Consider the following 14,321-nt stretch of genomic DNA (forward strand, 5'->3'; position numbering starts at 1 on the left):
TTTTAATTTATACATTTTTATTTAATTGTTTAGTAGAAAAACTACTTGAGATAGTGAACGTAACACACAGTTGGAAAAACAGAGGTGAATGGAACTACAAAAGAACGTAGGAGTGACACAAATCACAAAAAAAATCATAATTTACAATCAACGCAAACGCGTGTGAATTCACATGATTTCCAAAGCTAAACGAATAAAATATGCATCCATTTGCCGATGGCGCATAACGATTACGATCGGAAATGTTTTTAAAATGTTAATGATCTATTTCGCTGCAAGATATGTCAGCTGTTATCCACTTATTTTCAACTTCACTTCAGTCTAGCATTCAATAGGCCACTGGTGTTGTATTTTCTTTTTTTTTACTTTTGGAGACATTATTAGAAGAAGCTGTTCTGAGCTTGACGAATAAACAAAAAATTAATCCAGAATACAATCAAACACAATCTGAACTCGGATAACAAAGTATACACGACATTTCAAACAACGAGTTTGTGTATTGTTTTATAAAAACACAATTTTCAAACAAATAAATTTAGAATAAAATAAAAACCATTAAAAATGACTCATTATCTCACCTGATATTCATATTGTATCTTTCATTTAATAAACGCGTGGTATGGACATATGAAACTACTCCCCATCGAAAAGATGACGTAATAAAAATAATTGTCAAATGACTCATTCATTTTTGTTTATTAGTTGTAAGAAGATTGAGTTAATAAGGGCATTCGGCAAGATCCTCGATCTGACTGGCGTGGTGGAATATACAGAGAATCGACATTAAACTATGTTTAATTAAAACAACTTACCAATATACGTAAATGACCGGCCATATAAAAATTAAAACATTTGCCGTTACGTTATCCCTATGTTCTCGACATGTTTGCGTTATTTTGGCGTGTAGTGATGATAAAGACCAGCACACTTAGAGAATAAGCTAGGTTGCTTATAATATTTAAGTATTATCCATGATGTAAAATATCGAACTCTCACCAGCGCTACGCGCCTCGAGCCGTTCGATGTTTTACATAATGGACATTATCGACTTACATCTATTAATAACACATGTATCTACTCGTTTTCGCAAAGCTAATGAGTAAAATACGTGTTCTTTTTTCCACTGACGTGTGACGATGACAATCAGAAAGACGTATGAAATTTTAATGTGAATTATCGCTGCGGAAAATAACATAAAAGAATGCGTTAATGTTGCTTCTTCACTTATCGTATTGCATTCAATCGTTAATACTCCATCCATCAGACCATGTTACAGAAGTCTTACCGGTGTCCCGGTGTTGTTTTGTCTGATTATGTTTTCCAACTACATGTAGTATTTAAAGAGGCTGTTTCACACTTAACTGAATTGAAAATGGGCTATCCAAGATTCGTATTTGTTAAGAAACGGATGGACACTCATGGCTGTAAATAAAAATTTGTTCTGAAAAAAAAATCATTTATGAAAATATATTTACTATCGATATGTCTTTGCACGTCTTTAGTAATATTGACACCATATCCTTCCATATCAAATCGTTGGCTAAAACGACAGCGGATGATGTTTATACGACGCAAATGTGTGTGTATAATGTATTTCTTATTATTGCATGTAAATCATTAATATATGAACAAAAAGGCTTGCTTATCCCTGTCGTGATATCTGGGGACGACATAAAATGTCAGGTCGAAATGATTTTGTATTTAGTTTCTAACTTACAGTTCAAATTCACGAAATGTTCATGGGTTTGCGCTGACTGGTTCCGAGAGGCGAAAACACGAACACACGCCAGAACGCCACAAAATTTGCGCCGATACATCAATAATAAAATGTGTCGTTCGTTTGTGTTGGCTTATTGGTGGGTTTGAATGATATAAAGGACGATTGATCAATAAAAATGAGCGAAAATATCCCCAAAATGTCGTATCGACTCGTATTTTGGCCGTTTTGTGGGTTGTTGTTGGCGACAGTGCCGGATTAACAATGTGGAGACCCATAGGCATTAACATTTTCGGTAAGGAGCAACGTTTTGAATTTTCTCAAGTCTGAGCCACTTATGAACATCTTAAAAACGAACTTATTACCTAAACAAAAATGATTTCACTTGGTAAAACTATGCCTAGCCTTTTATCGGAACATACTATTGATATAAAATAATTGTCATTGTCAAGTCATTATTTAGGCTAAGTCAGCAAGTAAAGTATTGAGCCAATACCAATCACGGGGCCCATAAGAAGTTGCTTAGTCCTTCTCTGCCTAATGAGTAATCCGAGACAGATTGACGCCATTCAAGCCCGCCAAGGCGCTGGAATGGCAGAAATCAGCACCATAGTCAAGATATATCCCGACACATAGATAATGCATGGAATGGGTTCGAAGTTGGGTTAATTCAAGGGAAATCTCCAAACATCTTAAACACATCCAGTACTCAACTGTAAGCAACACTTCACAGTGCCATTCATGACCGCAAGTGTTCAAGCATACACAATTTGTCAACAGAATTGCCAGTGATTTGCTTTTCTCGTTTTATCTTCAATGAAAGTAACCTATTCCACGAAGCGTTATATCTTCTCGTATCTAATATAATTCGGTTTTACCAGGGAAATCAAATTTGCTGTTCGCCATATGCAAGCATCACGCCGATCGACATTCGCTGTTAAAAGTTAGTATACGTAAAGAATACATCATAAGTTATCGAATTTATTTCAATAAAGAATCATGCAAGTAAATCAGAAGCTACTTTTTCGGTATACCCTTGTTGTATTGACACTCTTATATTGAGCCCAGTTATTGAAAGGAAATTAAGAGTACTAGTACAACAAATTTGTATCCCTTTAAAACTAAAAACATTTTGTATGAAGAAGGCTTTCTTCTGCGGTATCGGTTTGAGCTGTCGTCATTGTGAAACACGGTAAGCGTCATACTGCGATGATAACACCCGTCTAAACGAATGTCCCTGCATATAAAGGCCTAAACATCAATTTAACAGCTACCTTTATACTAAGTAGTTAGCGACCCATTTGCTGCGTCATTGCTGCGTTAAAGTGTTACTGCAAGACACGCATTGAGTCTATCCTCCCATTAGTAACTATGGGCCGTTTGTAGAGTTCTACATGTTTGAAATTCCGCGCGCTTATTGTGGCTGAAAATTTGTCCAAAGGGTGCAATATAATTTGGATTTGGCGTTGAAATAAACTGGCATACGTGTATGCAATATTTTCACATCCATGTGCAAAATTCTTATGCTATATTTAAGCTAAACTTTCTATCATATTTTATGAGTAATTTATTGAGATATTTATTAAATTACTGTTGGTGCATATTGTTCTACATGGCATGGCCATGTTTGTGAATGTTTGAAATCATGTTCCCAGACTGTTATATTGATTGTTGTAATAATCTACAATACTTTAATGTAACCTGTATAATTCAATATAAGTCATACATCTCACACGCGTGTTCAAATAAGATTTACGACTTTTTGTCGGTTATTTTTCAATGCGTCTGTTAAATCAGTGAGTCACCAAAATGAGGCCCTTTTTATCACATGACAATTGACGAGGCCATTGTCATGAGATGATAGCAACCAGGGTGCATGATCACGTGGCTTTCTGTGGTTTACAATTGAACGTAAAGGGTTGATAACATACACTTTTTTTCAAATAACATAAATAGTTTTATGTAAGTACTGTAATTATGATAATCGATGGAAATTAACGATTTAATTTTAATTTTATTTAAGCTCGTGTAATATGTGTTATTAATGAAACGTTTTCTCTCTCATAAAATGAAAAAAAGTTTGCTTTATTGTCTGTGGCCCCTTTTACTATATATCTTCCACTATCTTTTTAATATGTGTTACATTTTGCTATACTGTCATGTCATGCATGAACTTAGCTGAAAATAAATAAACTTGGAAACGTATGACCATGTATCGTGAGTATCGATTTTAAAATTCGTGCTAAACTCATAAAGGACATTTTATAAACTTTATTTAACTTCTGTGATAGACAATACGAGAGTATGCATTAAATTATTGCGCATGCTCATTTTCATTTCTGATTTTTTTTCTCCCTCGCTTCAGTGCAAAATGAGGAAATATAGCAAACAAGAAACTCGCTTGAACAACAAATCAACGCATACAGAGATTGACCAAAAAGTGCGTACCGCCAACAATCTACATGAAATCAACAAGAAACCTGGTAAGGACTACGAGGACACGTGCATCTTTCCGCGGTGTATGATCTCGATAATCGTCTTGGCATCGCTTGGAATGCGCATGCGCTACGTGACAGATAGCAGGAACTGGTGGATATTGCACCCAGACGAGATTTACCAGACGATAGAAGGTAAGTATCTACAAATGACTTTGTATATTGTTGCTGTTGTTGTTTCTACGGTTTGGTTTTGTTGATGTAGTTGTTGTTGTTGTGCTAATCTGAATATTATTTACTTGCAGCATAACTATTCATGATTTTAATAAAGTATTTTCGCTATCATTTCGCGATTTTAAATGGAATATTAACAAATACGTTATTAATTTAGTGAGCAACTAATTAAAAAAAAAATACGCCAGTTATAATGACAACACGGTGAATGTGTTTTTAATGTTGCCAATTATAATCCTACAAATCAATGAGGCATTTGATTCCCATAATGATATTTTATTATTTTTAACCAGGTTTTCCGAAGGAAAAAACTGGTTATTAGATTGGCGAATGCGGGCGGGCTGGCTGGCTGGCTGGCGGGCTGTCTGGCTGGCTGGCGGGCTGGCGGGCGGGCGGAACAAGCTTGTCCGGGCCATAACTTTGTCGTTCATTGTGAGATTTTAAAATCATTTGGTACATTTGTTAACCATCATTAGACGGTGTGTCGCGCGAAAAAATTACGTCAATATCTCCAAGGTCAAGGTCACACTTTGAGTTCAAAGGTAAAAAATAGCCATAAATGAGCTTGTCTGGGCTATAACTATGTCATTCATTATGAAATTTTTTAAATCATTTGGCACATTTGTTCACCATCATGGGACGGTGTGTCGCACGAAAGAATCACGTCAATATCTCCAATGTCAAGGTCGCCACGACTAAAAATAGATTTATTTTAAAACAAACTTACAAATGGGGGTTAATTTTGTTTGTTCATTTAAAAAGTTCAGTTTGAGTTGTCTCCCTTTATCAGATTTTTTTTCACAATGAAAACCTGGTTTTGTGATAATTTTTTCCCTTGTTATTATATGAAATGAATCTATTTGTGTTTCTATTACGCCATTTACCGAGGGTAAGCTTTTGGGCAAACATATTATTTTCGTCTCGCGTAGTAAAATCAATATATACTTTAACGATCAATTGTTCACAAAAATGGATTATGCAACACTTAAAACTGTCCCATCCATTATGTAAAATACGTGATGTAATTAAATCCAGTTATGTTATGACTTTCATGTTAACCTTATCACCGTTTATCATCACCACCGGAAATAGATGACCAGCGAATCGAAAATAAACATCACGCAAGAGGTAGTGCTCGTGAAAAGAATAAGTTGTACCATTTTTATCGCGAACGTTTTCCAAAAACTGTGTGACAAATTAATAGAGGACATATCAAACTTCTATCGTAAGTACTTGGATAATTAATATTAATACATTCGAGTGTTGAAATAGATCAATCATCAGCTACCTGGTACCGAAAGTTAAGTTCATTGGGACATCTATTTTTCCTTTTGTCCGAGGAAAGTTTACTAATTTTGCCGAATTTTTGTTCTTCATAAAATTCTATGTCGTTGGTGCTCATAAGAATCGCATCATTAGGACGATACTTATGCGTAGCAACACAATTAATAAGAGAATTGAAAACTCCCTTTATCTTGAGCTCTGCTTAAAGGGATCACTTACTTTTACACTATGATAACGTAAGCTCGAAGTGCGAATCCCCTGACCCTTAAACACTTTATTGATTGAGTTAAAAAACCTGCATCGCTGCTAATATTTATCTTTAAGTAGCAGTTTTAGCAGAGTGATGTTTCATTACATGCTATCTAATACATGTGTATATAAGTAAATTACCTTAGTACCATTATTAGGACATAATTATACATGCATTAAATAAACCCTTTCACTACAAGGAACGTTAGTTAAAATTGTTAAAGCTGATGTAAGTCCGGCACTTGGGTACTCGAAAACTGGAAAATATATGAGTCGCATTCTGAGAAAACTGGGCATCATTCTTGTGCGTTAAGTGTCATCACAGATTAGCCTGTGCGGACTCCACAGGCTAATCTGAGATGACACTTTACGCACATGCATTATCAGGGACAAGACTTCCCGCCTAAATTGGATTTTTGCTTAGAAGAGACTTCATTTAAACGAAAAATGTCTTAAAAGCGGAAAGTGTCGTCCCTGATTAGCCTGTGCGGACTAAACAGGCTAATCTGGGACGACACTTTACGCACATGCATTTAGCCCAGTTTTCTCAGAACACGACTCATATGGTCATATAGACGGTACTCATCAGACATATCGAATTAGTTTCAAATGTATCTTTCACATTTATACAAAATCATAATCATATTCCAAAGGGATAAGAACATGTTTCGGTAAATCTTTTTTTTAATTTACTTCAGTACAAACTTTTCTTATACATTGTATACTTACTATAACAGTATTTCATTTTGTTATCCCCACGCGTTTGAAAAGCGTGGGGATATTGTAGTTATCTCCGCCGTCCGTCCGCCTGTCCGTCCTGGCCGCTATCTCCTCCTACACCATAAGCACTTGAACCTTGAAACTTACACACATGGTAGCAATGAGCATATGTGCGACCCTGAACTGTTCGGAATTTTGATCTGACCCCTGGGTCAAAAGTTATGGGGGTTTGGGTGGGCCGGGTCAGATATTTTCACTTATTTTTATGCCACCGGTATGGTGCATTGGCCATAACTTTTGCAATATTGATGATAGCAACTTGATATTTGGCATGCATGTGTATCTCATGGAGCTGCACATTTTGAGTGGTTAAAGGTTAAGGTCAATGTCATCCTTCAAGGTCAAAAGGTAAAAAAAAACAATCCAAGGGAAGTAATAAGCTTTAAAGGGAGGTAAGTAAATAACCTGCCAAATGATATAAAAATGTTAAATAAATCAAAGTGGCGCATAGAGTAATATGACCTAATTTTCTCCCCTAAAGGGTCACAGGGGCAGGTCGATTCATCTGTAGTCGCGAAGACGCTGGACGACCTGTAAATAAATCTCAACACACACACAGTACACAGAAGTGGCGCAGAGATGTATAAAGTATTCAATTGTTTGAGTTAACTCATCTGTGAAATGGTTAAGCTCATCCATCTAATGTTTATACAAAAGATTATAAAAAATTGGCGCAAGGGACACCTGTATATGAGAGAAGAGATAGAATGCAGTCAAGCATATATATGAGAGAAGAGATAGAATGCAGTCAAGCATAAAAACATGAGAAACTCATGGAATAGAGCCTCAAGAATCTATAAAAGGGCTGAAAGTATTCAATTGTTTGAGTTAACTCATCTGTGAAATGGTTAAGCTCATCCATCTAATGTTTATACAAAAGATTATAAAAAATTGGCGCAAGGGACACCTGTATATGAGAGAAGAGATAGAATGCAGTCAAGCATATATATGAGAGAAGAGATAGAATGCAGTCAAGCATAAAAACATGAGAAACTCATGGAATAGAGCCTCAAGAATCTATAAAAGGGCTGAAACTTTCAATTTGTGCAATAACATTTTTAGACTCATTATTGAAAATCTGTAAAATTGTTCAAACGGGAAAAATGTGAGAAACAATTTAAAGCAAGATGGACATTGTTGTGTACAAGATTGCGATAAAAAAAATTCTGAGACGCTACTTTTCAGTCAACCATTTAACCTCAAAACATAACTTTTCCAAAACAGGAGCAAGAAGATTGGCTATAAGAGAGCATGCCATCTCATGAGTCATTCCAATTAGGATGACATGTACATAATTGACTACAGTGAAGTTGATTTGTTATTAGATTTGTAAGGAGAGCAGGATGAAGAGGAGAAATTAAGGTATAGATTTTCACTCATTTTTTAGGTTAGTTTACATCAAATTCTTCATTTATACATTGAATTACTTCAAATTTACTACTAAACATCTCTTATAAAATATGGTCAATCTCAACTATGCATGGCCCCATAACAAACTCTGGGGCGCCCCTGTGTCAAACATGCGGCGTGGGGATACGCGTCAGCCTCTGCCGCGCCATTTCTAGTTGAAATATGTACTGATCATCCAATTTATGCTGATTATCGATGGAATTTTATCGTGTGTTTTTAGCTCACCTGAGCACAACGTGCTCATGGTGAGCTTTTGTGATCGCCTTTTGTCCGTCGTCCGTTGCCAGGGGGGCGGGGCATTTTTCCTTATATGGCTATCATAATAGTAAAACCTTGTCAACACTCTAGAGGGCACATTTATTTTCCGATCTTCATGAAACTTGCTCAGAAGATTTGTTCCACTGATATCTTGGATGAGTTCAGAAATTGTAACCTTTGCTTGAAAAACATGGCTGCCAAGGGGCGGGACATTTTTCCTTATATGGCTATATATGACTATAGAAAAATCTTATAACACTCTAGAGGCCACTTTTACTGTCCGATCTTCATTAAACTTGGTTAGAAGATTCATCCTGATAATACCTTGGACGAGTTCAAAAATGATGCCGGTTGGTTGAAAAACATGGCTGCCAGGGGGCGGGGCATTTTTCCTTATATGGCTATAGTAAAGCCTTGTTAACACTCTAGAGGCCACATTTATTTTCCGATCTTCGTGATACTTGGTCAGAAGATTTGTCCCAATAATATCTTGTTATCTCAGGTGAGCGACTTAATGCTTTTTAGGCCCTCTTGTTTATGTAATGCGCGGTTTTTCTGAGAATTTCCTTCTTCGCTATAATAAGTGCTATACCATTAATCGAACAAACACTGTCCGTGTCTGAAAACCGAATGAACAGAATATAAATACAAAAAGCGTAAGAACTATCCTCCCGCGCGTGTCTTTTGTTTGTTCTCTGTTATCTAAGTACCCGGTATCCGCATACACGGCATGTACAATATCGTAACATTTTGTTATGAAATGGGTCGACTTTTGCTTGGTTTTTCGCTTAATTTGTTTTTGTTTAGTATACCTAGTACTCTGACCGCTGTTTATATGTATGATCTTTGAGATTCCGACAATGGGGTTTTATTTCATTATGCTTTCATACATCTGAAGTATGTTATACAGCAATGTTTTAGGGTTTTAACTATTCGTCTCAGATGTCGACCCATTTCAATCAATGAGTTGAACAAGAACACATGCTTATGAAATGAAGTTATGCTGAGGTTTTTCCCATTGCCATAAGCAGCATAAAATCTGTCTTGTATATGCAGTTGGAATTCTTAAGAAAAATTGTTTTACCGGCGTGTTTAGATCCATTTACGTTTAATTGGGAACCCATGAAAGTCACGTGATCCTGTACCCTGGATATATGTTGAGCGATTTTTTTTACAGATGAAGTGTGAGTTTCGCTCCGGTCTTTTTGATTTTTTGCGAAATTATATGCCTTGGACTCAGATGCGTATGTTTTACAAAACGCTTATATATACTGCTCATTTTATGCCACCGTTCCGTCAGTCTGTCTCTCCGTCCGTCCGAAAACTTTAAGATTGGCCATAACTTTTGCAATATTGAAGATAGAAACTTGATATTTGACATGCCCGTGTATCTCAAGAAGCTGCACATTTTTAGTGGTGAAAGGTTAAGGTCATCCTTCAAGGTCAAAAGATGAAAAAATACAATCCAAGGGAAGTAATAAGCTTTAAAAGGGAGATAATTTCTAAACCCTGCCAAATGATGTATTGAAATTTTATTTCAAAGCGGCGCAATTGGGGGCATTGTGTTTCTGACAAACACATCTCTTGTTCGAATGTAAGTCGTCCTAAATGGCTTACAGAATATTGTGAATTTCGTTCCAGGCCTTAGACTTAGAATTTTCTCAATAACAATCGTTTTCCTGAGTTTTTAACGAAACGCTTTCATATATTCAGCAGATTTTTGGTGTGCAAAACATCGACTTTCAAATGAATCAAATCGCTAATGCTTGGCTTCAAGAAGTGCAGTAGGGGTGATTGTGCTTCACAAACATAGGTATTTAAATAATAATATGTAAAATCTGAGGAACATTAAAAATGAGATTTAATTTTCATAATTTACAAATATTTAAGACCAGAGTTTTATATAGTTTTAGAACCAAATGTACACGTTTTTAACCAGGTTTTCCGAAGGAAAAAACTGGTTATTAGATTGGCGAATGCGGGCGGGCTGGCTGGCTGGCTGGCTGGCTGGCTGGCGGGCTGGCGGGCGGGCGGAACAAGCTTGTCCGGGCCATAACTTTGTCGTTCATTGTGAGATTTTAAAATCATTTGGCACATTTGTTAACCATCATTAGACGGTGTGTCGCGCGAAAAAATTACGTCAATATCTCCAAGGTCAAGGTCACACTTTGAGTTCAAAGGTAAAAAATAGCCATAAATGAGCTTGTCTGGGCTATAACTATGTCATTCATTATGAGATTTTAAAATCATTTGGCACATTTGTTCACCATCATGGGACGGTGTGTCGCACGAAAGAATCACGTCAATATCTCCAATGTCAAGGTCGCCACGACTAAAAATAGATTTATTTCAAAACAAACTTACAAAGGGGGTTAATTTTGTTGTTCATTCAAAAGTTCAGTTTGAGTTGTCTCCCTTTATCAGATTTTTTTTCACAATGAAAACCTGGTTTTGTGACAATTTTGTCCCTTGTTTAATATATTATACCACATTAACGAAATAACCATCCGAATTGTAGATTAAGCTGTATTTTTCAATTCATCCTCCCCGCTTTCGTATAATTTTTACCATAATTCAACCCACAGCCATCATTATCACCATCATTATCTGCACCATAATCATCATTATTACCAACATCATTTTTTCACCATCGTTGTCATCATCGCCATCAACGTCGTCGCAATGTTAAGTAAAATTTTATAATCGGGGTGTTCGTCGTCATCGTGATCACTTCAGTTTGATCGGCAATATTTTCGTGTGCATTTGTTCAATGGTCTGTTGAACAAGGCAACTATTGATTTGAAATTAATACATCGGCCGTAAATGTTGATGACATTACGTGATTACTTCTAAACGCAAATCGAAATGCAAATCAATTACATCGACATCAAAACAAATTCTTAATCTCACATTCTTGGTATGCACACATTCAGTTTTGACTCTATAGTGAATTGATTCGTTATGCATGACTTTTCGGTTGAACGATCATACGATATGAAAATATCTGCATTAATACAAATCGTAAACTAATTACATAAACGGTCTTAACAAATTATAACTTCATAACATGTATCTTTTAGTGCGATCATGCTGTGTTAAACCTGGTGTTGTGTAACTGATTTATTCTCAATTCAAACATGCAACAATCCTGTGCCCTATTGGTAAAGTACATTGTTGATACAAACAAATAAGTTAAAATGGGAAAGTTCGATGTACTTAATAGCTTATTTCATGCTTTAAATATTTTATTTTTAGTAAAAAGGTCTCCTTTACGGTAAAACTTTTTTCAAACTTATCTACAGTTTTCTATTAATAGCTTCTAATTTTGTCGGATAATAAGCAAGATTATTTTTTACTGATCATGTTTTTATCCCCCGCCATATGCGGAGGGATATTGTTTTGGCGTTGTCCGTCCTTCCGTCCGTCCGTCTTTCCGTCCTTCCGTCCGTCCTAGCCGGCACTTTTGTGTCCGGAGCCATATCTTGGAAGTGCTTTGGTGGATTTCATTGAAACTTGGTATGAGTATATATATGGATAAGAGGATGATGCACGCCAAATGGCATTGTACACAATCTGTTAATAACAGAGTTATGGCCCTTTGTATAAAAAAAATGCTTTTTAGCTGATTGTCAAATATAGCACATTTGTGTCCAGAAGCATATTGTCGGGGGATAGCAATTCAATGAATTTGCTTGTTAATATTTCCACTGAGCAGAATGTGTGGCTTTATCACAAACGCTACAATTCTCATTCAGTGGCTCATACGGATGCTTCTGGCTTGAGTGTACGTATGTGCGAGCATCTGAAGTATGAAGCCTTAACATTCATTTCTAAAGGATCGTCTTTTTTTAAGAATTGCTATCTCTCTTTTTAATTAATTTATTTATTAATAGTAGCAGTAGCCTAAAAAGTAGAAGTAGTAATAGTGGCGGTGTATCAGTCGCAGCAGTAGTAGGAGCCGCAGTTGCAGCAGTATTAGCAGCAGTAGAAGCAGCAATAGATGCAACAGCAATGCAGCAATAAAAGCGACAGTAATATAAGTATACGCAGTAACAGCAGCAGCAGCAGCAGTAGCAGCAGCAGAAGCAGTAGCAGTTGCAGTAGCAATAGAAGTAGTAGTAAAAGTAGTAGTAGGTAGAAGTAGTAGTAAAAGTAGTAGTTGTAGAAGTATTATTGTTATTATTGTTATGATTAGTAGTAGTAGAAGAATTAGTAGTAGTTTGTAGTTGTAACAGCAGCAGCAGTAGTAGAAGTACCAGCCGTAGCAGTACAGTAGCAGTAGCAACAGTAGTAGCAACAGTAGTAGAATGAGTAGTAGTAGCAGTAGTAGTAGCAGCAGCAGCAGAAGCAGTAGCATTAATAGAAGTAGTAGTAGAAGTTGTAGTTGTAGTAGTAGTAGTAGTAGTAGCAGTAGCAGTAGCAGTAGCAGTAGCAGTAGCAGCAGCAGCAGCAGCAGCAGCAGCAGCAGTAGTAGTAGCGTCCCGTGTCCGCGTTCCGTATACGGACACGGAGTATCTATTCCATGCATCCGCTTATTATTTTGGCCTTTCCGTGTAAAAAGCTCATTCCAAACGTGAAATAAATACTGTGTCTCTTGAAAAGCGAACATAGAGTGTACAATATGCAGACGATAATACTCGCATATTGCTATTCTCACTTACCGGTAACGCCATCAATTGACATTTCGTTGGCTATGCTTTTCCAGATGTTTGATGTAATGTCTTTGTCTTTGTATTCTTTCATACGTTGGTTGCATATTTCAGGGTGATCCCTTACTAAATGTATTATTGTTTCACTAATATCTATGCTTGAAAGTCGACCTTTCATGTTGACTGCCGTCCGTGTACTGAGTCCGCGTCCGTGAAAAATCGCTCACCGAGCGATTTTTCACGGACGCAATACGCGGACGAAAAATGCGGACGCGGAACAGCGGATACATGGAATAGCTCCAAAAGATTTCTACCAGTTCGTTTTTTTCGCGGACACGGACACACGGATACGGAACGCGGACGCGGAGACATGGAAACCCGGCCTTAGCCGTAGAAGCATTATTTCTTCAGGAACGTTTCTCCTCATTAATACGATTGACAGAATACTTTCATATTCCATTTCAGTTGCTCACACCGAGGCCTACGGCTACGGGTTCCGTGCCTACGAGTACCTTCCGTTTCCGCGAAATGACGTCACGAATACTAGCAACTCCGAATTCCAAACGCTGCAGCTCCGCAATAGGATGTACAGTCTACGCTCATTTATGTTGCCGAAAATGCTTGCTATGTTCCTGAAGCTCTGTGATTTTGCTGGGATTGAAGGCCTCCCCTTTTCTGGTGAGTGTAATATAGTAATAGTATTGGAAAAATAACGTTTCCATTAAGGCCTGTTGGCTTACTGATCAAAGATCAAGGAAACGTAATACAGACTATTTAAAATTGTCGAGTATGCAGTGCACGTCCAACCATATCGACTATTGGCTATGAGTAGCTAACATACTACATATTATGTTCAAATACTTAAAATTGAATACACATTAAATTCACTTTTAGTTCGCAGCCTATTATTTTCATTTTTAGCTCATCTATTTTTTTTTAAAATATGAGCTATTGTCATCACCTTGGCGTCGGCGTCGGCGTCCGGTTAAGTTTTGCGTTTAGGTCCACTTTTCTCAGAAAGTATCAATGCTATTGCATTCAAACTTGGTACACTTACTTACTATCATGAGGGGACTGGGCAGGCAAAGTTAGATAACTCTGGCGTGCATTTTGACAGAATTATGTGCCCTTTTTATACTTAGAAAATTGAAAATTTTGGTTAAGTTTTGCGTTTAGGTCCACTTTTCTCAGAAAGTATCAATGCTATTGCATTCAAACTTGGTACACTTACTTACTATCATGAGGGGACTGGGCAGGCAAAGTTAGATAACTCTGGCGTGCATTTTGACAGAATTATGTGCCCTT

General features: G+C 36.9%; 1 protein-coding gene across 3 annotated transcripts in view; it reads left to right on the top strand.

The window, feature by feature from the left end:
* Nucleotides 1-14,321, top strand: part of LOC127843712 (uncharacterized) — a 29,878-nt gene that overhangs the window by 11,816 nt on the left and 3,741 nt on the right. For 2 of the 3 annotated variants that reach the window (XM_052373467.1, XM_052373474.1), the window contains exons 2-3: nucleotides 4,083-4,347; nucleotides 13,482-13,694. In XM_052373467.1, coding sequence (XP_052229427.1) covers nucleotides 4,089-4,347; nucleotides 13,482-13,694 — 472 coding nt within the window. In that variant the 5' untranslated portion in view covers nucleotides 4,083-4,088. Of the gene's footprint in view, nucleotides 1-4,082; nucleotides 4,348-13,481; nucleotides 13,695-14,321 lie in introns of those variants that run through there. The other variant, XM_052373458.1, reaches the window with a different exon arrangement.

The sequence above is a fragment of the Dreissena polymorpha genome, chromosome 1 (genome assembly GCF_020536995.1).
Source record: "Dreissena polymorpha isolate Duluth1 chromosome 1, UMN_Dpol_1.0, whole genome shotgun sequence".
In the NCBI taxonomy this organism is placed as follows: Eukaryota; Metazoa; Mollusca; class Bivalvia; order Myida; family Dreissenidae; genus Dreissena; species Dreissena polymorpha.